At 44.3% G+C, this 27,618-nt stretch overlaps 11 protein-coding genes across 11 annotated transcripts; 5 read left to right on the top strand and 6 right to left on the bottom strand.

Annotated features, from left to right (window-relative positions):
- Positions 1 to 1,527: 1,527 nt before the first annotated feature.
- EAE97_002043 (uncharacterized protein) lies at positions 1,528 to 4,358 on the top strand (the record flags this gene model as incomplete). The annotated part of the gene is made up of 4 exons (XM_038872554.1): positions 1,528 to 1,834; positions 1,888 to 1,908; positions 1,958 to 2,012; positions 2,057 to 4,358. 4 exons carry the CDS (start codon positions 1,528 to 1,530, stop codon positions 4,356 to 4,358), a joined length of 2,685 nt encoding a protein of 894 aa, XP_038737112.1.
- Positions 4,359 to 5,173: 815 nt separating this feature from the next.
- On the top strand, positions 5,174 to 7,512 carry EAE97_002042 (uncharacterized protein; the record flags this gene model as incomplete). The annotated part of the gene is made up of 3 exons (XM_038872553.1): positions 5,174 to 5,192; positions 5,306 to 5,615; positions 5,679 to 7,512. The coding sequence occupies 3 exons, from the start codon at positions 5,174 to 5,176 to the stop codon at positions 7,510 to 7,512; spliced, it is 2,163 nt and encodes a 720-aa protein (XP_038737111.1).
- Positions 7,513 to 8,018: 506 nt separating this feature from the next.
- On the bottom strand, positions 8,019 to 8,926 carry EAE97_002041 (uncharacterized protein; the record flags this gene model as incomplete). Its single annotated transcript, XM_038872552.1, has 2 exons — positions 8,019 to 8,620; positions 8,737 to 8,926. 2 exons carry the CDS (start codon positions 8,924 to 8,926, stop codon positions 8,019 to 8,021), a joined length of 792 nt encoding a protein of 263 aa, XP_038737110.1.
- Positions 8,927 to 9,519: 593 nt separating this feature from the next.
- EAE97_002040 (uncharacterized protein) lies at positions 9,520 to 10,932 on the bottom strand (the record flags this gene model as incomplete). Its single annotated transcript, XM_038872551.1, has 2 exons — positions 10,760 to 10,932; positions 9,520 to 10,644 (listed from the first exon to the last, which is right to left on the bottom strand). The coding sequence occupies exons 1-2, from the start codon at positions 10,829 to 10,831 to the stop codon at positions 9,520 to 9,522; spliced, it is 1,197 nt and encodes a 398-aa protein (XP_038737109.1). The 5' UTR covers positions 10,832 to 10,932.
- A 221-nt stretch (positions 10,933 to 11,153) lies between these two features.
- EAE97_002039 (uncharacterized protein) lies at positions 11,154 to 11,891 on the bottom strand (the record flags this gene model as incomplete). Its single annotated transcript, XM_038872550.1, has 1 exon — positions 11,154 to 11,891. One exon carries the CDS (start codon positions 11,889 to 11,891, stop codon positions 11,154 to 11,156), a length of 738 nt encoding a protein of 245 aa, XP_038737108.1.
- Positions 11,892 to 12,326: 435 nt separating this feature from the next.
- On the top strand, positions 12,327 to 13,014 carry EAE97_002038 (uncharacterized protein; the record flags this gene model as incomplete). The annotated part of the gene is made up of 3 exons (XM_038872549.1): positions 12,327 to 12,347; positions 12,427 to 12,505; positions 12,632 to 13,014. 3 exons carry the CDS (start codon positions 12,327 to 12,329, stop codon positions 13,012 to 13,014), a joined length of 483 nt encoding a protein of 160 aa, XP_038737107.1.
- A 624-nt stretch (positions 13,015 to 13,638) lies between these two features.
- Positions 13,639 to 15,705, bottom strand: EAE97_002037 (uncharacterized protein; the record flags this gene model as incomplete). Its single annotated transcript, XM_038872548.1, has 3 exons — positions 13,639 to 13,667; positions 13,724 to 15,425; positions 15,496 to 15,705. 3 exons carry the CDS (start codon positions 15,703 to 15,705, stop codon positions 13,639 to 13,641), a joined length of 1,941 nt encoding a protein of 646 aa, XP_038737106.1.
- Positions 15,706 to 16,725: 1,020 nt separating this feature from the next.
- EAE97_002036 (uncharacterized protein) lies at positions 16,726 to 16,980 on the bottom strand (the record flags this gene model as incomplete). Its single annotated transcript, XM_038872547.1, has 1 exon — positions 16,726 to 16,980. The coding sequence occupies one exon, from the start codon at positions 16,978 to 16,980 to the stop codon at positions 16,726 to 16,728; it is 255 nt and encodes an 84-aa protein (XP_038737105.1).
- Positions 16,981 to 17,431: 451 nt separating this feature from the next.
- EAE97_002035 (uncharacterized protein) lies at positions 17,432 to 20,270 on the top strand (the record flags this gene model as incomplete). The annotated part of the gene is made up of 2 exons (XM_038872546.1): positions 17,432 to 17,482; positions 17,532 to 20,270. The coding sequence occupies 2 exons, from the start codon at positions 17,432 to 17,434 to the stop codon at positions 20,268 to 20,270; spliced, it is 2,790 nt and encodes a 929-aa protein (XP_038737104.1).
- Positions 20,271 to 22,606: 2,336 nt separating this feature from the next.
- On the top strand, positions 22,607 to 22,946 carry EAE97_002034 (uncharacterized protein; the record flags this gene model as incomplete). The annotated part of the gene is made up of 2 exons (XM_038872545.1): positions 22,607 to 22,627; positions 22,767 to 22,946. The coding sequence occupies 2 exons, from the start codon at positions 22,607 to 22,609 to the stop codon at positions 22,944 to 22,946; spliced, it is 201 nt and encodes a 66-aa protein (XP_038737103.1).
- Positions 22,947 to 24,558: 1,612 nt separating this feature from the next.
- On the bottom strand, positions 24,559 to 26,964 carry EAE97_002033 (uncharacterized protein; the record flags this gene model as incomplete). The annotated part of the gene is made up of 1 exon (XM_038872544.1): positions 24,559 to 26,964. The coding sequence occupies one exon, from the start codon at positions 26,962 to 26,964 to the stop codon at positions 24,559 to 24,561; it is 2,406 nt and encodes an 801-aa protein (XP_038737102.1).
- Between the last annotated feature and the right edge of the window lie 654 nt (positions 26,965 to 27,618).

The raw sequence follows: 27,618 nt of genomic DNA, 5'->3' as shown, positions 1-27,618 counted from the left end.
CCAGGTTCATCTTATCCATGTCCAGCGCAAGCATTATCAAATCGTTGGATAAGCTGGACCAGTGATAACTATCGATCACAACACCCACGAATTCTCTCAACTCCTAGCCTCCCGAACTTTCTAGCTTCATTTGTGTCTAGAAGCATCAGATTCCCATGCACACCAGGAAATCGTATCGTTGACACTGCAGCTCTATTTTGTTAAGCTCGAAATTTGACGCTGGAGAGTCTCAGAGTACCATCATAGTCTCCGAGTCTTAGAATCTGATAGTCTCAAATGATTTTTTGCGCTTGTGTACGTACCAGTAAATTCCTTGGTAAAATGAACACAGACAGTATGATGTAAATAAAAATATATCAACATCAATTGTTCCTCCATTTCTCGCGACCATCAATTCCCTAAAAGTTAAAGATACGAGCTCACTGTCTTACCCCTGGCTTTGCTTCATGATATTATCATCACCCTGGCCATTCATTCCAAACACAGACAGACAAATGCAAGTTTGAACCCAAAGAGTCCTCCTTATCACCCAGATAATCTCCCAGCACTTGCGTTGCGTGCTCTGCCACTTATTAGTTTGCCACTCCGTATGCTACCTCAAATATCTACTATCTACTATCTATCTCCTATCTCCTACCTACTACTCCGTACCTATTTCAATCTCAACATCTCCCGCCAATTGATTGGCAGGAGAGATATTTAACATTCTGAGCTGTGAGAATCAAAAGATCAAGGAACAAGGAGAAATACCCAAGTCAACACTAATCAACTGCTTCCGACTTTCCGATACGAGACTATCGAAAAAAAAAAGGCCAATACCCAGAACCAGAACCACGCAAAGCCAAGGATTCTCCATTATTCCAGTTATACCCACTTTGTCACAGTTTCTGAGCTTGTCTCTTGTCTCCGCCAAGATTACCTTCCTTTCTCTTTCTACCCACCCAAATTCTAACACCCTTTAATACCACCGTATCTCTGCTTCTTTAGAGCTATACCACCCCTCTGTCGTTCTTATACAAGGATAGAAGCCGTGTGTGTCCTAATAGATCTTCCATTGTCGCTCGCTGCTTAACGATAAAATGAACAACTACTAGGGAATCATTGAACATGATACCTGATCATCTCGACTACATCCTCTGAGTTGTGGTTGATTTATAAATTGACATTGCTGGCAAAATCGGGCGGATTCATATCTCCGGACGAGATACCCGTCACCACAGATTCACTACCTTTTCGCGACACCTTTACGATATCCTCTATTGTTACGAGTTCGACCATTGATCTACGTCATAAAGTGCACATTCGAGAACGTTGATCTCTCGATCCATTGGGCTGGAAGCTAGGTGAGCTACGACTTTACATTGAGGGGTCCCTAGAGACAGTCGATCACAGTACCTCCCTCAACCACAAACACCAAACCTACTCGTTTTCGACCACCATTCAAAAATACCCTTTGGCGCGGCATTTCCTATACGTCCATTCCCTCCCGAAAGCTTCCATATATTAATCAACTTAGCCGTCTTGACGATGGCACGAAAACCCTCCCTCATGGCCTCATGGTCCACCGCGCTACTATCTTCCCTCGCCATTCTTAATATCATTTCTCCGGTCTCTGCCGGTGCCACATATGTTACGGGGACAAACTCTGCAGGAGAGACAGTTGAATTACTTGACAGTCGAACGCCTGCGTTGTTCACAGGGAATTTTGGAGATTGCATGGGTGGACAGAGTTTAATTAACGTTACGACATTCGACGCGGCTTACTACGCCGATAATATGACCGTTTTATTTCATCTCGCTGGTAACACGAATTTACAAAATGAGTCGGTAATGAGTAGGTTGCCCTGGATGGATAAATGATTCGAACCTAGCTAATCATGAATATAGTACATATTGGTGTGCAAGCTTGTAGGTAGAATGACCTGTCATGAAGATGTGATACTAATATTTGACTCAGATGGAGAGGATAGGTTTGATTTGACCTTCAATCCATGTAACGCAAATTTCGCCAGGTGAGAACGATTTTCCTGTATCCTAACTTGACTAACCGGTACAGTCTATGTCCCATGAATAGTAGCAAACCAATCAGTGGCGAAGCCATTATTCCAGTATCTGCATCTGATGTATCCGGAATTCCTGCTATTGCATTGGTGATTCCAGATTTTGAAGGATCTGCTACTTTGCGGGTATTTTCGAATACTACACAAACCGAGATCGCTTGTTTCCAAGCTGTCATGAGGAATGGGGCATCGTTTTCCCATCCAGCTGCTGTCAGCTCAGTCTTGGGAATATTCACGGCAATCGCCGTGCTTTCCTCGTTTGCTACAGCTATATATGGAGTCAGCGTACCGCATATTCGAACTCACTATGCCCACTCCCTTTCAGTATTGGTGGTATTTGAAGTTTTTCAATCGATCTTCCTTTCTGGGGCTTTGTCAGTGGCTTGGCCAAGTGTTTTACCGGCGTTTTGGAGTAATTTTGCTTGGTCGGCAGGTTTGATTTACACCCCATCCATGATCAAGTCAGTCAACAGCTTCACTGGAATATCCGGAAATTCAAGTCAGGTCGGTGGTGCAGGATCTTCTACTGTCAACAACAACGGCGGATTGCAACAGCAAATCTATGGGCGTTCCCTAAAGAAGTTGCAAGAGTACAGTCATTGGTCCAAAATGGCCAGGGGTAATGAGATGGTGAAGAGAATAGGATCGTTGACCCAACGTGCCACTAGCGACAATGCTACTAAAGGTTACAGTTGGAACGGAAGTCCTATTGGAGCTGGGCTGCCATTGCCTGGAAGTTGGTCCAATTTCACCGGAACACTCGCCAACATTGATGTTCCAGCCCAGGATGCTTTCTTGGTCAGTTTTCTATGGTACCTAATCTTGATTGTTATTCTTATTGCATCTGCAGTTGCCTTCAAGTTTATCTTGGAAGCATTTAGCAAGATGAAATGGATGAAGGAAGATCGGCTTGCATTGTTTAGGAACAACTGGATCAAAATCAGTGGACTAATCGTTCTACGATCAATGCTCATTGCATTCTTCATGATCATGACTTTGTCGCTCTACCAATTTTCTTACGGGGGCACAACAGGCATAATCGCAATTGCAGCCATCATCTTCATAATATTCTTCTTCGGAATTATGGCACTTGCCTTTTACGCTTGCTACTTCAGGCTTAGATTCGGCAATTATGCCTCGGCTCCTGATCGAATACATTTTCAACGAAAGAAAGTGATGAAGTTTCTCCCATGGTATGGAGCTGTCAGAGAGAGCAGCATGGAAGAGAGCGAGAAAGCGAAAACCTCTGGCTCTATATCTTTCTTCCGCCTGCACTACGTTGACCTAGACAAGGAGAGACGGAGTGTACACCAGGATGAGGAATACACTAAGCGATTTGGTTGGCTCTCGGCTCGATATAGAAGAACACGTTGGTGGTTCTTCGCATTCTGGGTTACATATCAATTTGTCAGAGCTTGTTTCGTTGGAGGTGCTCGTTCTAATCCCGATGCCCAAGTTTTTGGCAATCTCGTCGTCGAGATCATTGCCTTCATTGCTATTATATGCCTCAACCCCTTCGAGGGTGCCCGCAATACAGCCTTGGCGGTCTACATGCTTGGCATCAGTAAGGTTGCTACTGCAGGCCTATCGGTCGCATTCCTTCCACGGTACAATGTTGCACGCATTCCAACCACAGTCATTGGAGTCATTATAATTGTTATTCAAGGTTTCTTAACCATCGGCTTGCTAATACTCATCGTTCTTGGAGCCATCTCAAGCTACATGTCGATCATGCGCAATCGTGAGGAGTTTAGGCCACGCAATCTACAAAACATCCGCACAAAATACTTCGATCATCTGGAATTGAAAGCTGTCGATCTTCCACCCCCACCCCCACCGGTCCCCGAGGAGCCAAAGGAACCCTACTTCAGCGTTACCCAAGTTCGCCGAGCGCCTAAGATCGAAGACGAGGACACTGTGCCAGAGATGCCAGAGATGAGAGGAAATAGGGATCAAAATATATCACAGCCCTCACTACCTACGGCTGCTCGAAGCAGAGCCGCTAGTATGCGCAGTCAGCATTCTGGATACGGCAGTGTTCCATATGGAGCACGTGTCCATAGAGCAAGCTGGAGTTCCAAAGAATTTCAGAATTGGCAGCAGGATGAGATTGCCAGAGGCGACTCTCCCTTCAACGCGCCATCGAGACAACCGAGTATGAATCACACGGCCAACAACTCAACTTCTACTGCTCCACTTGTACATCCTAAGATGTCGCAAACGAGCTTAAGGTCAAACACACCGAAGAAGGAAAAAACGGCTCAATATGCCGATCAGAGAGTGGGTAATGCCAGTTAGGCACAGAGTTGATCTGCAACGAATTTATGACATGTGGATTGGGAAAATAAACAACTACACCGGGTGTAGTCTAGGCGTTAGGCGTGTAGCCTTCATCGAAATTTGCAAAGATGAAGGCATGCTATTGAAATTAATGGGTTTTGCATTCCAGCTAGCATCACCGAAGGATTATAGACCTCATATTTGTTGAAACATAAAGGCATAGTTATAACATGGTATGAATGGTATGAATGGAGTTATAAGGATTATAGCGCATACATACCAGTCCTTGTGAGTTACTGCACCGAGCGAGTCAATTCATTAACAAAAATAACAAGTAAATTTCTATAATTCATGATTACTTTTATTGATGCGTGTGTTTCTCCGATGAATGATGTACTGGTATATATGCATACCTATGTTACCACACCTTGCTACAAACGTGTTATTATTATGAATATTTCAATATTTCACCTTTCGAGAAAGGATTGTATCTTCACTTTTCAGGTCGGCGATCTGGCCGCACGCGAGCACACCTTTGCTGGAAAATCACCTCGAGTTCTGAAAATACCAAAGGTCTGTTATCACAAACTTGGTTTCTCCTCTCCCTTGATTTACCTACTACAAATTCAGTTACTTCATCTCCTATATTTCCAGCCCATCTCGTAGTTGTACTTTCTTCATACTTCTCCATACAACCTCAGACGAGTCGTCAATTTGGTGGAAAACAATCGGCGTATTGAAGGCCACTGAAGTTCTTGGTGCGCGTGTGCATCCACAATCAGTGGTGAATTTACTCATTGTGAAGTGATTCAAATTGAATTGAACCAGGAAGTATGTTCTACAGCCATGAAAGTACGTCTCTTATCTGCGCTCAGGTCTTCACTGCATATCTCACCATTCTGCTTATTTCCTTCTCTATCGTTTCAACTGCCTTTCCATAATTATTTTTCTAATACCACTACTAGTTCTCACCTCTCGAAAACATGGTATCGCAACAGTATGGCTTGTCGCGACCCTAGGTAGTAAATCATCGACCAAGAAAATCACTCGAAAAGCCATCCTTGACGTTGATGTCAAGAAAGCCTGCAATACAATACTCGAGCCTGATGCTCCAATGGCATTACGTCTACAGAGCAATCTTTTGTATGGTGTTTCAAGAGTGTATGGTCAACAGGTAGGGTACGTCTTGAGCGATACCATTCATGTCGAGCAGAATTTGAGGGGACTTGGAAAGAAGTTAATCGGAAGCTTGGATTTAGAAATTGTTAAGGTCAAGTGAGTGTTGTGAATTGTGACCCTAATTTATGATGGGCTAAGCTGACTTTTCATGAAAACAAGACCAGCCCAATTGATGCTCGTGGATGATCCTGCTTTCGATCCAGATCTTCCACTTCCAGAATTAATTCTAGATTACAATTTTGACATTGACGCTGGTCAGTCGCAAAATCGCGATTCGCAAGTTTCATTATCGATTCACTCACAGCGCGGACGAAGCAGCTCCATCTCCTCTTCTGGAGTTGCTTCTATTATGGGCTTGAATGTTTCTTCGAGTCTCAGTGCGGGCAACTACCAGCTTCCTCTCAACGATCCATTTGTAAAGTCTTCCGCGCTGAGATCGGGCACTCTGAGAGATGAATTTGATGACGAAGCTATCTTGTTCGAAGCCAATGATCTGTTTGAGATTGATCAAAACGGAGAAATTAGAGATCTGACAGCTCAAGATATTGCCGCTCGGCGGGCAGCAAATACCAGCGTAGCTCCGAGGTTTGGTAGTGACTCGGCTGCTAGTGCAAGAGTTCGCAAAGAACAGGACGATGCTAGGCTTCAAATTGGAGATAACGCTCATATATACGACGAAGATGGAGATTTGAACATTGTGTTTGGAGACGATGATGGCAGAATTGCATTACCTGATGCGGAGCCTTTGGAAGTCTTCATGAGTGGTGCTCTACCTGCTCCTTTACCGGGCCGCGAACAGTCGCTCTCACAACCCGAAGATTCCTCATCTGAAAGCGCAGCCGCACCTTCGCGGCCAAGAAAACCTAAGACCAAGAGACAACTTCCCATCGACCAAACCCAAGAACTCAAGAATTCAGTTCTTTCAATCTGGCAAAGAGAGTACGTCGATACTCAAGACACTCTCCGTGCAGCAAAGTTAATAGCGAAGGGAAATACATTGGCCAAGCAAAATGCTCTCATGTTTGTCATTGGAAATGGTCTCAATGGAGCTGGAATTGGAATTGGTTCAACAAAGCTTCCAGGCCCTTTGAGTATGTTCTCGGGCGATGCGCTTCTTGCAAAGATTACAGGGCGAGTGTTGAGTTCTTCTAAACGTCAAGCAGATTTCCAAGGGGAAGACAATATTTCTAATAAGCGATCTCGCCATGTTTCTGACGAAGAAATTCCTCGCGATTTTAGGGGTGATGACGAATTTGCCATTCAAGTTGACGACGAGCCATTTGGTACTCCGGTCGAGGTGGAAATGGGTAGAGATGCAGCGGAGGGATTAGCCGAGTATCCAAGCAGCGCGATGATGCCATGGAACTTGTCTGCCAGTCAAAGAGCTCGCTCTTCAAGCTTACGCCCCGCTTCTTCACTCAGACTCGGTAGCAGAGGAGTCTCTGCCAGTCCCTTGGTGGGAAGAGGTAGCATTTTGCCTGGTGGAGGCGAATTGGAAAAGTTCTCTTCACAGCAGGATGTTATTATGTATGGACGAAGTGATGATATCAGCACCAATCTGGATGGGGAAAGCGTCGATGGAACGAATTTGGGAGCTTTTGAACGAGCAAATAGAGAGTCAACTAGGGAGTTTGAAATGTTCGGGCCCGCTGCAAATGTGGACACACAGACAGCAGGACAAAGCCAGTGGGCTAGAGACGTTATGGATACGGAAAGTGAGAATTTCCTCGAATTTGTCCGATTATCCATTGCGGAGAAATATGACGACGAGGACGATCTCTTTCACGAGGATGGTCAGTTGAGAGATAAGAAAGTAGGATTCGAGGATCTCTTCAACCCGGCAACGAATAGTGAGGTTGTAGCAGCTCAGGCGTTCTTACACATATTATCTTTGGCTACTAAGGGGAAAATCTGGGTTGATCAAGATGAGGGCGAGAGTATGGATGTAGGTGGAAATGGATTGGGTGGAGAGATTTGGTTGACGTGCTTGTAGTTTTGTTTTGAAGGGATTCGAGGTCGTGCCATCGGCTAACTTGTGATCTGCGCATACATGTGATGAGCGAGCGGGTGAACGAGAGATATACCAGTGGACATTTGCCATGTTTAAAATGGGTTTGATAGTCGATTTGAACTGTTATCAAAGATATTGACAGGGGACCGGACAAAGATTTATAGTTGCTACAGTTTGCTATGTTGATGGATTTTATAAAGGTACTTGCGGTGGATGAGTTAGCGATTCTCGAATCATACGAAAATGAAAAGAAAGGATATGTAACGTTAGCTTATATAATATTTGATCGCAAAATCTCTAAATACATGAATGAGAAGCAAAGGTGCTTGCGCTTCAAAGTGACGATCAATGCTAAAGTGTCGTAAGTCATACAACGTAGAAAGTGTTAATAGCACAAGAACGAGAAACTATCATGTACCAGCATCAAGAGATGGGGTTAGCTTTATAATAACAGTCAGAAAATTTACCATACTGCCCTTCACACTTTCTCAAGGGGAAATTTCGACTCCTCTCCAATCCCAACAACGCCCTCTACTCTCAATTCCCTTCGCCATTGCAACATCCCACAACTTCTCAACCGCAAACTCAGGACTAAATAGTTTACCCTCCTTGACACCTCCCCAAAATTCTTTTGACAAGCCCGTCTTCACCGTCCCGGGATGATACGAAATAGCAAGTGCATTATCCCCATGTCTCGTTTTCAAAAAAAGATCAAAAGTCTTCGTTAAAGAATTCACCGCTGCTTTCGAAGCGCGATAACTATACCACCCCCCAAGTGCATTATCCGAGGTAGAACCTACGCGAGCTGACATGTTGAGCCAGAGGGCGTGGGGCGGAAGATTTTTTGTGTCGGGGGAGGAAGAGAGATCTAGACGTTTTGGGGGGAGAAAGGGGGAAAAGTGTTTGGTGAGGAGGAGGGGGCCGATGGTGTTGACGGCAAAGGTGTGTTGGATTTGGGATTGGTCTAATTGGGCGGGCGACTTCTCAGGGTAGAGAATACCCGGGATGGAAAAGGCGAGACGGAGATGATGGGACGAGGAGGGGAAGAGAGATGAACATTTTTCTGCGGCCGAGGAGATGGTGGATTCATCTGGATTGTGTTAGGATTTTGGGATTTTATATTTTGGGGACATTGATATTGGAATCTAAAGATTTCCAATATATGAACTTGTTTTGAGTGGTTGAGTGAGACAATGAATCACTTACTCGTGACATCGACCTCCAATACAGTCAATCTCTTGGGATCAACATCTAAGTCTGCCAAAATAGATTTCTTCGCTCCTTCAGCATCTTTCCTCGACGTTGCCACGACGGGAAGTTGTGTGTTTTGAAGGAGATGTCGAGTTAGATAAAAACCAATTCCTCGATTTGCGGGACAAACTAGTGACCATGCCATTTCTTCTCCTTTTTCAATTTATTATACTGTATTGTAGTATTGTAGGAATTTGGAGATTGGCGTGAGTACGGAGAAGGATCAAGTAGAGGGGAGGAGCACGACGTTTTATTTGACATCAATGGCAATGACAATGTCAGCATCATTGATATATTTTAAAAGAGCCATCCTTACAAGTGGCGGGTGTGGCTGGACGATCCATTGACATCGGGCGGTCGATCTTTCCATGCATCTATGTTGCATTTTAGATCGGGTGTGTGGGGTGTAGCTAAGCTAACTAGAGATTAACTCTAAGTTTGAACTTTTGAATAGGAATTAGTCATTGGATGAATTCTTGATGTCAAAAAGGGGGGTCTTGACGTTCTAGCGAGATCAATTGAAAATTGCGAATCTATAATCACAAGGATGGCAAGAGCTCATTACATATTCATATCTTGAAGCCATTGTAGAAACCATTTTTAAGAAACGCTGAAACAATGCTATAAATCTCTCTTCCCATCCCAACACCATGCCCGTCAACAATTGTTGTTGCTAGCCATTTCAAAACATTGATTATAGTATAATAGTAACAAAATGAAAGATTCTTCGATCATCTATCACAAAGCGACATCTTGAAAGCTAGCATTTCCTGGTGTCTGATTCCCGGATGTGTTTTCCTCGCCCGACTTGGTCAAATCATCTGCTGATACTCCGAATGGTGCTGCAGGTCGGAGAGCAAGTTTCTGTTGTTCTACATCTGAAGCTCTAGACTTCTGCTCTTCAGACACTGCTGTCTTTTCTGTATCTTGCTTTTCTTGCACTTCTCCCGAGTCGCTACTAGAATCACCCTCTTCTGGTTCCTTCTCTCTCTCCTCCTTATCCGGTTTGGGTGTATCTTTTGCGGGTGGAGTAGGAGGGACAGTTTGACCATTCGTACCGTTTGTGTTCGTGGGTGGTGGTGAAGTAGTTGGAGTGGTGACTTGTTCTCTGGGTGGTTCAGCTTGTGCTGGTTGAGCAGGAGGTGCGTTCGAAACTATTTGTCTCTGTTTTGGATCCGCATCAAGATAATATTGCCTAACACCCACGATTCTTCCACCCCTCTCACAGCCCTCAACCCATTCCGGCCTTACAACTGGAATATTCATCTCGACGGCTTTCTCCCAAGCTATACCTCTACCTTCTGTTGTGACAAAGTGTGTTGTGTCGATTCTCACAGTATCTGCCATCTTCGCCCCGATCCTCTCAACTGCCTTGACAAGACTATCTCTCAATGAAGCGGGCAGAATACCAGGCGTAACAGTAATACCACTTAGATCCGTCATTTTATGCGTCTTTACAACCACCTTCTCACTACTAAAAGTTCCGGCACTTGTTCTCAATACCAGATGAAATGTGTATTCTGTATCAACAGCCAATCCACTGATCTTTGTGCTCAGCATTTGACTCGGCCTTGGGATATTACCAGCCTTTTGTCCATTGCGGAAGAGGGAGAGTGAGATAACATCTGCGGTTGCTAACTCAATATGATCCCATTCTAAAACGACAGAAGTCTGAGTCGCATTGCGACAGCGAAGAACTGGTGCAGACGGTTCCGATGCACCAAATGAATTGAAGATAGAATCTTGGAGCGCGACGAATGATTTTTGTGATTTTTCTTCCGAGACGAGGTTTCGTGCAACAGTGATATCGACTATGCTACCGGATGTGATGTTGGGTGGAAGGAGAATAGATGGAAATTCAATCTGGGAGGGGTATTGTCAGTTATGGAGGTTGGGGGAAGTAACATGTGCAATGACGAAGTTGTATATATGTAGTCAATGTGCAGTTGATTAAATCATTGTTGAGAAGATAACTTACGAGTCGTTTATCTTGAGTTAATAAGACGGCCACTCCGGCATCGACTTTACCCACGGTGAGTGAAATCAACATGGCGAATATTCCTTTTAATGTGCCAAAAAGGAATGGAATTCATTAAGATACGTTGCGACAGCTTCGCGATTGCGATCGTCCCAGATTAGCTTCGAGAGCTCCAGCGTGTGTTCAGGCGGCGCTAATTGGTTGGATCTGGCACAGCCGCAAAATTGATGAAACATTTCTGGTGTGAACTTCTTGTAATAGTAAATGCAATATCTACCTACGAGTATATATGTTGTATCTTTTGAATAGTTTGAAAAGGCTATATATAGTCTGGCTATCAAAACGTGGAAGATTTTAAGATTTGTTTCTATTTATTATTTTGCATTATGTTCCGTCACTTTTGATAGACTGTTCCACCAAATACCTTATTCTTGGTGTTTTTCTTCTTCTTTGGTAAGTTCACTGTTGTACCACCCTCCTTTTCCTTCGCCTTATTTTTCATCTGGACCCTTTTCACTTCAATGGGCACGCCCTTAGTCTGTCTGCTGGGATTTTGATTTGAATTGTTATGTCGAGCTTCACGTTCCAGCTTGAACTTTCGTATTAATGCCGTCACAGCCATCTCCGCTTGATTTTGTAAAACATCCATCTTTGCAGTCAAGGCCTTATCTTTGGCAGATATTATCATCGTACCAACTAGATCCTCGCCCTTGCTACCCCTTTCTATACTGTTGGATATCCTTTTCCCAGACAAGTCATAGTCGTGGTTCTTCAAGGCTTCCCTAATCGCAGTTCTGATCCTCCGTACCATATGGGTTCTTATAACTTTCTTGTTTCCTCCATGGACTTTCGCACAAAATACAGAGAGCCATAAAGGCGAGGTCTTGTTGACCAAAAGGTGCTGAATGTTATAGTGATCTGGGTTGTAGGTTTTTGATACCGCTGGAGCTTGATGAGAGCCATAGGCGTGGTGAGCGGAAAGCTTATAAGAAAAACATTGATCGTCCCCTGTGATACCTTTGAATGATCCATAAGCTAGAGCATCTATTGATTTCAATTGACCCGAGCGTATCAGCTGGGAGAATTTCGATTCCACAGCAATTGCAGCTGTTCCAGTCGCTCTAGCAGCCATCTCCAGTCGAGTATTGGAATGGTCTTGAGGTGAGAGTAGTGTGCGTCAGAATCATTGGCTACTAGCTCATATTTTTCTTTGTTTTTGTAATAGTAGACAATAACCTTGAAAACTGGCGGATGTATTGAACATTGTTTTTTTATGTTTTGAAAATGAGGGTCTCGATCAATGACAATGGAGCCGTAACAAAGCGAATTCATCAATTTGGTCGGATCGGATCTCTTTAGCGTGCGCCAAGACCCCACCACTAGTGAACCACAATTTATGACACTACTCCAGCCCAGAAATAAATTATTGTTTGCTACTTAATCGCCTTCTTCTTCCTTCTTCATTAATCTTATTCCAACACCACACCCAAATCAACGATACCGCAAACCACAAGCACCCTCCAAACCGAAATCCAAGAAACCACAGTAAGGTAAAGCAACAGCAAATATGCCTAAGAATAAGGGAAAGGTAAGACATTGTCGCATTTTTTATTGGAAATATGCCACCCCACTATCTTGATCTAGGCTGACACAGTTGCGAAAAATAGGGAGGAAAGAACAGGCGTCGTGGAAAGAACGAGAACGATAACGAGAAGCGTGAATTAACCTTCAAGGAAGAAGGTCAAGGTACATATTCCCTACTCCCTGAGGCTACTATTTTTGCAACCTCTATTTACCTTCACTTCTCCTTTACCGCTCCTTGTCTTTTAAGTCATTCTACTCTGCAGACGACCAACTAACGGCTCCCTGCAGAATATGCCCAAGTTATTAAGATGCTTGGAAACGGTCGTTTAGAAGCTCTCTGCTTTGACGGCACTAGACGTCTCGCACATATCCGTGGAAAGCTCAGAAAGAAGGTCTGGATCAACCAAGGAGATATCATTCTCCTTTCTCTCCGTGATTACCAAGATGAGAAGGGAGATGTCATTCTCAAGTACAGCGCCGACGAAGCCAGAAGTTTGAAGGCTTACGGAGAACTACCCGAGAGCGCAAAGATCAACGAGACGGATACTTACGGACAAGGCGAAGACGGAGATTGCAACTTCGAGTTCGATGACGACAGAGATAGTGGTAGTGATTCTGATGATGCTGCCGAAGGAGGAAAGGGCAAGGAGATTGATATTGATGATATCTAAAATGTTCTGGGGGTTAGTGGCTCCCCTCCACGATTGATAGTGGTGGTTAGGGGGATGGAAAGAAAGACTGTCTTCTCTCTCAATCTCGTTGGATCTGGTCACTGTTTTACTCGCTGGATCCCGAGAACCTCGACAGGCATTTTTCCTTCTAGTGCTTCATTCGACTGGCGATACTTGTATAGTGGGAGAGACGTTATGCATGTATTGACCAGGACTCTTAATTCCAATCTACCTAGCATAGACTGAAGGCTATCCGAATAATGAACTAGTCTTTTTATTTCATTCTGAATGTATCACCTGTGATTTGCGCCGAATTGAATGCATCACTTCAAGGCCTGACCACGGTGCATATAAAACGTCGACATACACGTTTTGTAATTTCGTAATTTCCAATTTTTAATGTTTTCGATTGATTTGACTACTGAAACTCCTTGCAGTTGAGTAACACGTATCTCTTAAGCCAACCACGTTACTTTACAGCAGCCAATTCCGACTAACAGGGCTTTGACTGAACGTCTCTTCTTTACTTGACTTAGTAAACGCTCAATATACTACAAAGTTCGCCCCCCCTTTGACTTCATTCCTCTACTAAACTTAACAACTAATCACATCATCACATCGCATTTACCAATCATCATCTTCCGCTTCGTCATCTGATCAAAATGTTAGCTTAAGATACAAACTCTAAGATTACGGAATAAAAACTCACCACTAGCACTAACTTTCTGCTTTCTCTTATTCAAAGCAGCTGCCAAAGCATCCGCCAATCCACCTCCGCCTCCTGAAGATGCACCAGCTGGAGGAAGTCCACTACCCGCAGGACCAGTGTCTGCACCGGGAACGGCAGCAGCACTTCTGTCTCTAATTTGCGATCGATCAACTTTCTTGAGAGCTCCAATACCACCGGCCTTTTGAATGTTTGCCATTAGGTCAGCACGATCACCAGTAGGCTTAGGTGGCGGTGGAGCACTCGAAGCATGGCCAGAATCGCGATTTGGAGGTGGAGGTGGAGGTGGGGGAGCTGGAGGTCCATTTCCTGGAGGTGGTGGAGGTGGTGGAGGACCGCCAAATGATGGCATAGGTGGAGGGGGAGGGGGAGGTGGTCCTCCAAATGCTGGGGGTGGTCCAGGCGGTGGGGGAGGTGGAGGAGCAGCAGATGATGGAATAGGTGGAGCAGCGGATTGCGGTAAAGGAGGTGGAGGTGGGGCGCTCATTTGAGGCAAAGGAGGTGGAGGTGGTGCAGTATCTCTCGGAGGTAAAGGCACAGGACGCATCGAAGCAGGAGGCAAGGGGGGAGCACCTGGAGATGCTGGAGTTTTGGGCGGTAAAGGCGGAGGAGGAATGTGTGCAGGCGGTATAGCATGGCTACTGTGTGATTGATGGATATCTCTAGGAGGCGGGGGCGGAACAGGACCTCGTTGTGGAGTAGGAGGTGGTGCCGTAATTCTTGTCCCCGTGAAAGGGGGAGGAACTCCAAATCTTGAACCTGATTCCCCTGGTTCGTAATCTTCGATGGGCGTTTTCGCAGGCCTAGGTGGTGGGGGTGGCCCTGGATTAGAAGCAGCATGTGCTCGAGAAGGTGCTCTATCATTGGTATGCGCAAATTTTCCAGCATCTGCGATTGGCGGTGGAGCTGCAAACCTGGGCGGAGGAGGACCCCTGGGTGGTGAAGGCTCTCTTGGCGGTGTTGGCTCTCGAGCAATATCTGCTTTGGATCGCCGTGGTGCAGGAGGTGGAGGTGGTGCACCTCGTCCATGACCGACAGCAGAACTCTGAGGACTATCGGAACGTGTTCGAGGTGCTGCTGGAGGCGGAGGTGGAGGAGGGGCTTTATTTCTTTGATTTTCGATACCACTAGGCGTAGGTGTTATAACTTGTTGAGCTTGCTTTTCTCGAATATAGTCTGCAATGAAATCCTGATTGTCCCTGATTATATCGTCTGTAATACCCATTTCTCTCAAATCCTCGCCCCATGTTTCTCGCCAATGAGGATCGATCGCTTCCAAAGCTGCGTATTCGGCCGGCCCTGTCCTGAAGCTTCCGCCCGAGTGCCTGTGGTTCTGCGTTGCATGCGCCGGCTGTGAAGATGGGAGTACGTAACTAGGCGAATCGGGGGGAGTAGGCTGTATTGATGGGGCAGAAGAATGTCTGTGTCCACCGAAAAATCCCCCAAGGAGACTGTGTTTATGAACCGGCGCAGCGCCTCCGAAAGGATTGGCCTTTGTAGCTTTACTAGCATTCTTTTCTCGATCATTCATCTTTTTCATGAAGGTCTTGGCTTCCTTCTCGTCTACGAAGGACAATCCAGCTAGACATTCTTCTGTTTCGAAAGTATGGAAGAATGTTCGATCTTGGTTATATGACCAAGTATCATATATCTCTTGGTCCCATATGACGCCTTTGTTCGTAGGCTATAACACGAAAGTTAGCTTTGAATATTGATGAAGTACTTCCGGGATAGTATAGAGGTGAGCCACTGACCGAGATATCGACCAGTTTTATCCAGTAGGTATTTCCGACAAGATCATTCGCAAGAACTGCAGCTCCTTGTAGACCAGTATATGTCCATTTATGACGATCGGGATAAGCGATATATAGACGGGCGACTGCTACTGCTTGTATTTTGTTCGAGGCCTTTGGCACCATGCGTTTGACCGTCTCTTTATCGTCGTCTGACAATATGGAAGGCATTTTGTGGGCTTATTGAATATCTATCGGCCCCGATAGACTATTCGAATTTATATCGTATCGGACTTTCTCCTATAATATGTATCTTCGTAGGGCTTTTGGAAATAGGGTTCGGTCGTGTGGGAGATTGCTCTCGTGTTGGTCGCACTTCTCACACTTCTTAGAAGCATTGGAAAGTAGCGATGATTGTGCGATAATTCTCTTCCTATCGCAATGATTCGAAGTAGGGAATTGAACCAAAAAGTAAAGCGAATGATACTGGTCCTCTAGGTAGCCGAATTCCGCAGCGACTATGTGCTGATTCACAATGGTTGAAACGGTCAATGTCAAGTTGGGCACAGATGTAGATTGTCGTACTCCGTATGTGTGTATGGGTAATGCTGCTACGACAAAAATGCCAAGTAATTCAGCCACTGGTCGGGGCAAAGCCACAGAATGTTCCGAATCTCAGAGAAACGAATGGGCATCTCACAATTCCACATCGTATTACCTCTTACGAAAGTACGAATGCGACCGGCTTTCACATTACTGTTGTAACGCGCGTACTATTGATAGGTATCTATGTTATTTTTGAGAAATTCATGAGAATCTCACAATTTATGTCGTAGATTGATATTTTAACAGGCAAAATCTTAGTCTATACAACTACCAACGACTCATCGGTGCATCTGTACTGCATGACAATCGACTGGTAATGGAATGGCGATTAATCACTCTTGTACGAGTATGAGGATGACAACATACACAGCACACCACTCATATCAAATATGCATATTTGAGAAAGACGGAAGTTTTATTTCGTACTGGTCGTCTTTGCTAATCAGATATGTACCACATTATGTCCACTATCATCCGTTTCCATAACCATTCCACCCTTCCCAACGCCAGCCATCCATGAGTTCTTGCTTCATTAACATTACGTTCGGGATGATCGTACGATTCGTGTAAAGCTTTTCTTAAAGTCTATTGAATCAGTTTAGACTTTTGGGTAGATTAATGATAGGCATACCGAAGAGCTTTACTTTACTTGTTCAAAGCAGCAGTCTTTGCTTCACGGTCCGCCTTTGATCCCTCTTGCTCAGGCATACTTTGAGGGACAACAGGTCCTGGGTTTGCCTCGTGATGACGGAATTGGACTTTCTCTCCCTTAACTTCGCCTTCATTATGGAGGGGGTGGTCGCTCGCATTGTTATCGGTCTTTGAGGATGAGTTCTTCATAACGTGCTCAGTTACTTCACCGGCTTGGTGGTGGTGAGTTTCGTCTGGACCGGCAGGCATGATGTAGGGTTTTGGTTTGATTAGATTATTTGACTTTGAATAAATTTGTGTATTCGTAGTTTGTAGAGTTAGATGGTATGAAGACAAGAGCTTTTCAGCAACAGGCTTCCTTCATTCTCTCTTCTATATAAGCCATATTTCCCCTCATGACGTAGGCAGGCGTAGCTCGAAGACCACGGGATAAAGCTCTCTCTAGCTTTGTCGCTAACTTCAACTACCAATAACTATGGTTCCTCGAACAATGTTTGCGATAAGATCAAGATTTTGAGCATATCGAATGAACCATTAGATCAGATCAGCCTAAGTCTTTGCCTAAAATAGGCCACCTGAGACATTTGACGTGGGTAGCTACGGATATACTATATACTGAAAACGACTTCTGACATCGTGTGTGGTTCGCGTTAACCTTCAATTGGTCTTCAATTGGTCAACGCGTCATGATACCTCCAAGATGTCTTCATCAAACGGCGAACAACAACCCGTGAAGCTGTCACTGCCATTGGTAAATTCAATCTTCCTTTGTACGAATGATATCTTAATGAGAACTGCAGAAATATCAACAAGAGATATTCCAAGAGCTTCGACAAAAAGATGAGCTTGTCGTTCTTGCTCGTGGCCTTGGCCTCTTGAGACTTGTTACGAACCTCCTCCATTCATATGATGCAGCAGGAAATAACCTAATAATACTGGTTGGTGCAGATGATCGAGAGAATGGATGGATTGGAGAAGCACTGGCAGAGCACGCTGCTATCAGCATGGCTCCTAGAGCGCGAGGTCTTTCTGTTGTCAATACAGATCTCATGAGTGTCGGCACAAGAGAAAAGATGTATGCACAAGGAGGAATATTTAGCATTACATCTAGGATTCTTGTTGTCGATCTTTTGACTAATCTATTAAACACCGAGACAATCACTGGCGTGGTAGTGCTACATGCAGATAAGGTTGTTGCTACATCACTGGAAGCCTTCATACTTCGGATATACAGACAGAAAAATAAGGCTGGATTTCTCAAAGCCTTTTCGGACAATCCAGAACCATTTGCGACGGGATTTTCGCCATTGTCCACTATGATGCGAAATCTATTCCTACGCAACGTCTCAATATGGCCAAGATTCCATATAAATGTTGCTCAAGCTTTGGAAGGCAAGAAAAAAGCCGAGGTTATTGAACTTGAGGTTTCAATGTCTGACTCCATGCGAGATATCCAGAATGCCATAATGGAATGTGTAGAGGTTAGTATTGGTGAATTGAAGAAATCAAACTCTGGGTTAGAGATGGACGACTGGAACGTTGATAGTGCTCTACACAAGCAATTTGACATGGTCATCCGAAGGCAGCTCGATCCAGTATGGCATCGAGTCAGCTGGAAGACAAAACAGATTGTCAACGACTTGACTGTCCTGAGAGGGATGCTGCATTCTCTATTAACATATGATGCGGTCTCATTCAATCGTCATTTAGATATGATTCTTGCTGCGCATCAGCCTCCTGCTGGATCTACAAGGCAAAATCAATCTCCTTGGCTGTTCCTTGATGCAGCACATACCATATTCGATACAGCGAAAAGAAGGGTATACACAGGCAAGGCTACACGAACGGATGACGTGGATTCTCTGAAACCCGTGCTAGAAGAACAGCCAAAATGGTCAGTGCTTGCTGAAGTGCTAGATGAAATTGATAGAGATCTCTACTTCAATCCCGTGCCATTGGATGACTCTAACGGCACGATCTTGATAATGTGTACAGATTCGGCTCAATGTTGGCAGTTGCGAGAGTACCTTCAAAGTATGCACGCCCGTGCGGAAACAACCGAAAATGATGAGGATGAAGATCAGGAGCCATCAGCAGAAATCATGATGAGGCGAAAATTGCGCAGCTACTTAGAGTGGAAAAAGAAGTTCGCGAAAATTAGCGCGGCTCTTTTCCATGAGAATCAAAACGCACTTAACGGTATTAGTAACGCCAACAGTATTACGAACAGCTCGCGAGGTAAAGCTCCAGCAAACAAAAGGAGGAGAGTGAGAGGGGGCGCCTCGAGCTCAGGATCCACACGCGCCACCAATGGCAGTCTACAAGCTGCGGAAGATAAACCCCTAGAAGTTGCTGAATTAATGTCAGAAATAAAGCCAACAGAAGTGGAGGAATTGCAGAAAGAAGAGGTCATTGCCGATCCTTTGGATGACATGGAAGATTACTATCAGCTTTATGAGATGAAGGATCTTGTGGTAGTTCATGCGTATGACGGAGATATGGATGAGCATATTCTCGAAGAAGTAAAGCCGCGGTATATCATCATGTATGAACCCGACACATCTTTTGTTCGCAGAGTAGAGGTTTATCGCTCTTCACATAATGATCGAAACGTCCGAGTATACTTCCTTTATTATGGCGGGTCGGTAGAGGAACAACGCTACCTGTCATCCACTCGCCGAGAGAAAGACGCCTTTACCAAACTCATAAAGGAAAAGGCTAACATGTCTGTTGTACTGACTCTTGACGCACATGGCATCGAAGATCCGCAAGAAGTCTTCCTCCGTACTATAAATACACGTATCGCCGGTGGAGGACGCTTAGCGGCCACAGCCCAGCCCCCACGGGTGGTAGTTGATGTTCGGGAATTCCGCTCCTCACTTCCATCTTTACTTCACGGTCGAAGCATGGTCGTAGTGCCTTGTATGCTTACTGTCGGAGACTATGTCCTCTCTCCCAACATATGTGTGGAGCGTAAATCAATCAAGGATTTGATTTCGTCATTCAAAGATGGTCGTTTATACAATCAAGCCGAAACTATGCTCGAACACTACAAGTCACCAATGTTACTCATTGAGTTCGATCAAGGCAAATCTTTCACCCTTGAACCGTTTGCTGATCTCTCAGGCTCTTTATCGTCCGTATCAGCCGCAAACGCATCATCCGATCTCCAATCCAAACTTGTGCTCCTCACTCTTGCTTTCCCCAGACTCCGCATTATCTGGAGTTCTAGTCCATATCAAACTGCCGAGATATTCGAAAGTCTTAAAACACAAGAACCCGAACCAGATCCTATACAGGCAGTAAAGATCGGACTTGAAGGTGGTGCAAGTGCGGAGGATCAAGTGTTTAATCGGGAACCTCAGGATATGTTAAGAGTAGTGCCTGGAGTTACGGGGAAGAATCTGGGTAATCTAGTAATGGAGTTGGGGAGTATTAAGGAGGTGGCTAATGCCGATTTGGAGGAATTAGAGCCGGTGGTTGGGAAGGAGGCTGGAAGACAAATCCATCGATTCTTCAATAAAAGTGTACTCGAATGATATAGCATTGGATATATTCAGACAAATCAACTGTTTGATGTATTTAGAAAATAACGTATTTTTGTATGTGATTATCTCGCACTCGCCCATCGCATGCGCGGCCATGAGTTCTGGCGCAGCACCCAAAAGCTAACTAGCCAATTGGATACTATAACCGACGAACGTTTCACATATCATACACAATCTAGATTCTAAACATACATCATTGAGATACTCACATATCCATCATAAATATCAGGCCACAAGCGCTTCGAAAACCAAGCTTTGTACAAGTGGATTCCAAATACTAGCACCACACCGACCATGTCTCAATTCGAATCGAAGCACCAACACGCACGATGAACTAGACGTTATCTTTTAATCCAAGCCCCCGATCGTTTGGTTGTCCACCTGTCTTAACGTTTTTTCTCCATTAAAATAATATGTAGACTGTCACTGTTACATGTATTATGTATGTATGATTGTAAAAATGTATGTAGTATGACATTTATATTCCGAAATATCGTACATACCATGGGTCTTGGTATTAAGGATCGGGACTTGGGTTGTGCTATCGTTGATTTTGAAATGGATGATGAGATGAGTGAAGACGGATGAATATGGATTCTTGTACGTATAGTATGCATTAATTTGTGATATAACAAGTCTACGCATAATAGATGGTTTTAGTTTTGGGCAGAAATGAATGTACCAATGGTACTCGCGGTACTGTATGTGTTTGACACAGGGCTGGATGTCGTGAAGTTGGTGATGGATTGTATCCTACCCCGGTCGACTTGTCCTCCAACGGTTTGAGGAAATCTAGATTTCCAAAATGAGATTGCTGGCCAGGAAGAATGCCTTGGATGTGTATAGGTGACCACATATAGACCACATACAAGTTATATGACATTTTCTTCTCACCTACTAGATATATACATACACATGCACATGTAGTACGAATTACAATGTAATCAAAATATCGGAGAAAAGTGCCGCTTCCTCAGTTACTAGCCATGAGATGAGATAACCTCGCATCACGATTCACGATTCACGATTCACGAAAACGAAAGTGTAGTGAGTGTGTGGTCACTGTGGTGTGGATCCAAGAAATTTTCAATCTCCAAGTTTGATTTCTTCTATCTTGACTTTTTTCTCATTGGATGAGAGAATACAATATGAAGTGTGAGTTAAGAAGAAAAGACTGCACTGATCCAGAAGGAGTCGGGTATGGCCTTGTTGGCCTTGTTGGCATTGAAGGGTTCATCTGGTCAATTCTCTTGATTTCCAGGTCTGGTCTGGTCTGGGGAACTACGTCATCATAGGTCAGACAATTAAGAGAAAACAGAGAGCAGGGACCATTCATCCATTCATTGACCCATTCATCACACCCTTCCTTTGTTCGAATTTCGATGCAGCATCATCTCGTAAAACCGAGTCAGATAAGAAAAATCAAATACAAAAGTTCAATATCAGATCTACAATCTCCTCTTATTCCCCTCCAGTAACATCACCCTGAAACTTAAAAAACTTAAAAATGCATCCGCTCATGTGGCTAGTGACATCAAGATATCAAACGCCACAGTGGCTGACATCACTAGACTCATCAAGCGCGCCACAACTACCACTCTAGGCTTTATCACGGGAACTAATCCCCGTAATCAACGGCATGGCATACCTAAAACGGAGACTTGTTCATACGCCATGCCTTGATTTTGATTTAAGTCTAAAAACGAAGAAAAATGCGAGACGTTGGTATGTGATTCCTTCCGACGCCATTATATCCAATGAGAGTGAGAGGATGAAATGAGTTATTCTTCTTTTAGTAAGGCCAAGGGGATTTAAGAGGCAAGGGATGAGAAAAAGAACAAGGTTGGTATGGGTAAGTGTAAAAGGACGAGTGAATAAAGAAAATCTGATGTGACCAAATTTCTGATGGTGACGTCACTCAGATTTAATTCCCGGGCAAGGCAGGGCAAGGCAGGGCACAGAGCAAGCGGGTACGGCACTGGGCAAAGGGTGTTTGTACCTGTTTGACCTAAAATATTGACAGGTCTTGGACCGGATTTTATTTTTATGACTAGGTAGGTAGGGTAGGTAGTACTGTTATTATGGTATGACGCTACTATGGGATCATTTGATTGGAAAGGATGGGACGGCAGGTTTTGAAGAGGTGGTGAGGAATCAAATATATAGAGTGCCATCTTTCTCCTTATTTCTGACTTCTTTTTCTCTCTCTCTATATCATACAAACATACAAACAAACATCAATCTCGAGATACTCTTTGAGTTTTAATCAACAACAACACACACACACACACATCTACTACACAAAGTACAAACACAAATCAATCAAAATGGGAGCCGTCGTTTCTTGTGTATGTCTCTCTCTACCTTCTCTCCTTTCTCCACGGTCTTGAGTTTCGTTGATTTGAGGTCTATTGATCTCATCTCATCAATAAACCATGTCCACTCCCCCTCCTAAAACAAAAGAATATAAACTGACATCCTCTCTAGATCACTGGCATGTTCCGCGCCATCGGTGCTGGTCTCATGGCCGTCGTCAACGGAATTGGAGCCATCCTCACCGGTATCATCAACGCCATCGTTGCCTTCTTCGATGTCCTCATCTCCTGCTTGACTTGCGGAAGCTGCGGCGGTAGGAGAAGAGGTAGACGTACGACAAGTCACGTCTAGAAGGGTCCCTTGCCTTTGCGCGAGGGGTACCTTCTAGTATTCACAATCTCTCAACATGACCAATCAATGTACAGTTGAAGAGATGATGTGGGGGAAGGAGTAGTGCCTGCGAAGTTGCGAGTTTGCTTTATGATACCTGAGGTGTTTGGACGGTGGATGGAAGGGTGGCAGAGGGAGAGAGAGAGGAGAGCTATTTTTGTTTTTTCCGATTCGACTCGATACCCGGTTTCTTTTCTCTTAATTATGGATGGTGGATGGGTGGGAAAGTAGAGATGAGTTTATGCATGGTTTTGCTTGCGCACGCGCTTGCATTTACTGAAGATGAGAGAGGCAGGAGTGGAGGTTTAATGATTATGATACATTACATTACTACACTACGTCTTGTTTTTTGATTGTGATATGTGAGGTTGTGAGCTTCAAACTGAAGGTGAAAATTCATCACGAACTTCATATGGCAATTTTGGAGGTTTGTATTGGATTTACTATGATTCCTTTGGATTTACATTTTTCCTTCGTATAGAACTAACTGTCTCTACCATCTGCACAGTGAGATGCTGATGAAAATTCGTACTTGCTCCATCTTCTTCCAAAATACATATCGCTATCCCCATACTCTCCAACACATATCCTTCAAATAAACATTCCCCTCACCCCAATAACCCTTAACACTTCTTCCCTCCCTCCCCTCTCCACCTCTATCCCATCCCTATATCATTCCAATATTTACCTCTTCAAAATTTCCTCTTCCTTTCATTCTCAAAACAACGCTTTATATGGATATACTAAAAGCCACTACTCTTTCTTTACCTTCTCCTCTCCATCTTCTATTTCTTACTTCGAAATTCTATTTTTGTTCCCTCCTTCCTTTCTGAATATCTTCCTAAGTTTATTCCTTGATTGAGTCAAATCAAATCGCAAAATTAATGTAAATGTAAATGAAGATGGAAATGGAAATAAAAAAACCAAAACTCCGAGAAAGGCTTCTACTTCTTTAAACATTCTGGCATTGAGTGACCGAGAGACTTCTCATAAATGCTTAATTTCTGTTTGGGGATTTGATAGGGGATGATTAAAGGAAGTGGAAGAAGAGGAAGGAGCGAATGTTCTGAAATACAACAAGCAGAAAATCAAAAGAATTGCGGGAGGAGAGAGGGGTGGGGGTTAAATGGAGGATGAAATGCTAATCTGAATTATAGCTAAAAGTTAAATTTCAGAGTAGAGTAGATGTTTACTTAAACACGTAACAGATAAATAAATAGGTAGATATAGGAAAGATAATAAGTGTTCCAGACCGGTAGGATATATGCTCGACTGATTTCTAGTGCCTGGGTATCCAATTGTGCGAGTGTGCAGATGTGCTGATATTACTTTCGTTGCGGTACTCTCAAGGGTGCTTTAGGAGGAGGAGGAGGAGGAGAATAAGGAGAAAGAGGAGAAGGAAGGGGAAATCGAGAGAAAGCATGTAAATAAGTGATTGACAAGGCGACTAGAAGTGAAAAGGATTGAGTATTAAATAATTATTTAAGCAAGGTAGTATAAATTCAATTGATACTATAGAATCTCCCCCCTTCCTTTCTCTCCCTCAAAGAAACACTTCAAACCCATTACTCACTCAACCTCTCCTCTCCCTCGAACTCTCCTCACTAACCCTCGGAGCCGCCATCCGAATCTCCCTCATCACCAAATCTATATCCGAATCCCTATCCCTATTCTGCATCCCCACCCCCATCCCCGTCGTATTAGCTCTCCTCCTATTTCCGGTCCCCTCACTCGCCACCCTATTGCTTCTCTCCCCATCACTCCCCCCCATCCCAATAACACTCGACCTGAACCCAATTCCCACCCCACGCCCCTCATGAACCTCCTCCCACCTCAATCTCCCCACCGCCCCCAACCCATCAAAACTTTTCGCAACCCCCCCCAACGCCCTCAAAAGCACATCCGTATGTCTCTCCACAATCCTCATTCGCAGATCTAGTTCTTTTTCCTTCAAGCTTGTCGATCTCAGACTTGTTCCTATTTCTCCCGTGCTTCTTCTCTCCATATTCAGATTCATACTCGTATCTCTATCTATCTTCCCATGTGCATCCCCATTCAAATAATTTAAATCCTCATCAGAACAGAGATCCATGCGTCCATAACCAAACCCATCACTACTCTTCCTCCCATCCCTTTCCTTCCCTAACCATGTCGTCGACGCCAAAGGTGAAGTATGACTTAAAATAGTCTGTGTAGATTGATGCGCATAAGCTAATTCCTCACTATCAACTCGATAAAAAGAGTTTGTTGAGTCAAATTTAGGTCTCGGGATTCTCGAAGGCGATTTCATCGTTAAAGCAGGCGAAATGGGACGTGCTCCGAAATCACATTGTCGTAATTCTTCATTATAAGGTGGGAAGTCAGCGACGAGCGTTATACGAATTGTAGACAATTCATTAGTGTTTGGGGCGAGGCGTTTCGGGAAGCGATCTGGTGTTCCGAATGTTGGGTTTGAAAATAGGGGAGATAAAGGTTCGGCTTCGATGAAAGGATATTCTGGAACGGGTTGAACAGATGCCTTATTTGTATTAGTATTCGTGTTTATATTTGTGTGATCCACACTCGAGTTTCTTGAGCGAATAGAGGCCAAGTCTTTTTCTTTCTTTGCTCGTACTTTCTCGCGGCGGCTCTGATGTTTTGCTTGATCTGCTTGTTTCTCATTACTACCAAATTGTGGACTTATTGGTGATGCAATCTCTGCGGGAGCGGTCGCTTGGTTCCTAGATAGATCTTCTACCTTCGCCGCACTAACCGCAGGAAACTGAATAATGTTCTCACTTCTCGGTGAAGCAATCGAAGGCCTTGGAGTTCCTCTGAAACTCTGCAGATTAACCGTCTCAGCCGTTCCAAAAACTGCTTGCGCCGAGAAGTTCGTGTTGAAACTATCTGGTGTAGACTTTAGCGAGTGTCTGATATTTGTGCCTGTAGTTGCAATGCTATGAATAGTGGATATTGATTTAATCACTTTGTGAGTCTGATAAGCCGGCTTGGTATCAGGGGATGGTGTTCTGTTTATTACTCGCAAGGGGCCGTCGGATCTATTCCTCCAGAGTATTGGACGATTGACGGAATTGAGGGAATTTGCTCGAGGATTATCTGTTGGAGCTACTTTGAATGAAGCAACGGGCGAGGAAAATGCTTTCGATGAATGCGGTCGAGGTCGGGATTCTGGAGCATCGTGGTAAATACTTCCAGTAGGGGTATACACTTGACTAGTTCGATGAATGTAACCATTTTGCAGCATCACCTCTTCCGACCCTGGTTTTGTAACCACTTTCGTTAGAGTACCTGGACCCCAAGTATTTCTATTGGAGGTTGAAGTGGTCCTCTTATGTACAGGAAGTTCAGGTGGAGGTGCAGATGAATCTGCAGAATTGTAGCCCGGCTTGGGGATAATGACAGGGCTTCTATCGGGTGTCGGTACCCGCGCCAAATTTGAAGTCGTCTGAGGAGGTGTCTGGAGTCTCCCCAGGTAATCATGTTCTAGCGGTATTGAGATTGCTATATACTGGACGCCCTGACGAGTTTTGGCAGCAATAGCGGTATCGGGAAGTTTCAAGAATTGATTAGACTTCGATTCTTTCTTTTGTTTCCTGCGGAGGAGACCAAACTTTTTTCTTGGGGCAGTTTGTGGGAGAGCAACTAGGTTATGCGCCGGGGGATCGTAAGACATGAGGAACTCGGATACATATTTCATGGTTTCTCTTTCACGCCGAGGTGATGTTGTATCCAAAGATCCATAGCTTTGACTAGTCGTTTGACGAGGTCTCGTTCTTCCACTTGACTTGGTACCTGAACTATTAAATCTTACCAATTCTGGTACCGTGTCGATTGTGCCATGATTATGAGATCTACTCGTCCGGCGGCGCGATAACAGTGTAGGATTGATAGATGATGGCGTTCCCATAGACTGAGGCCTTAGGGGCTTGATGTTCATCAAACGCGGTGGAGGAGTTTTGCTATTAGTTACTGAAGTCATTCTGATTTTTATCTGTAGTAGACACCATGTTAGACAAATGTGTGAGTTCCCGTAACCGGGATAGCTTCTCTTGAAGAAGACATACCGACAGCTTGTTACACTCACATAGCTGTTTGTTGAAGCTGTAATTGAATTGAACCACTTGAAGCCGCTCTAGCTTACGAAAAAATTCTCGAAGATGAACATGATGAAATTTTCGAACAGTGAAAAATGTTGCAAAACTTAGCTGAAGGTCAAGGAAGGTCGTTACCATTATTGTAGCTCTGCCGACTTGAAGATCCACGCTGGTGGCCCAGATTCGTCCTAGCAACGCAATGCAAGGAGGAACTAATCACCTGCATCTCGTAGTTGCGCGGACGTTGGCTAAACAATCAACAAAATAAAGATTCCCAACCCGTGGGAAAACATATCGACTTTGAACAATTCAAGGTTAGTGGCGGCTTGATGGCGTTTTATTGCATCAATGGCAGGTGCAGTGAACGCCGACCAATGCGGCACTAAAAGTCGATCTTAGAGGTTTGCAGGTCATGGGTAGATGGACTCTGACTTGATGATAACGGGGCGTTGTGTGCATGGCCATCATATCATGTTGTATCATTGTGGCCATTCAGTTGTGATCCGAATCCGAAGTAGAACTGGGCCCAGACAGACATA

Source organism: Botrytis byssoidea (genome assembly GCF_014898295.1).
Source record: "Botrytis byssoidea strain MUCL 94 chromosome Unknown BBYS_003, whole genome shotgun sequence".
NCBI classification, from domain to species: domain Eukaryota; kingdom Fungi; phylum Ascomycota; class Leotiomycetes; order Helotiales; family Sclerotiniaceae; genus Botrytis; species Botrytis byssoidea.
The sequence above is the reverse complement of the archived record's forward strand: the minus strand, read 5'-3'. Positions and strand labels throughout refer to the sequence as shown.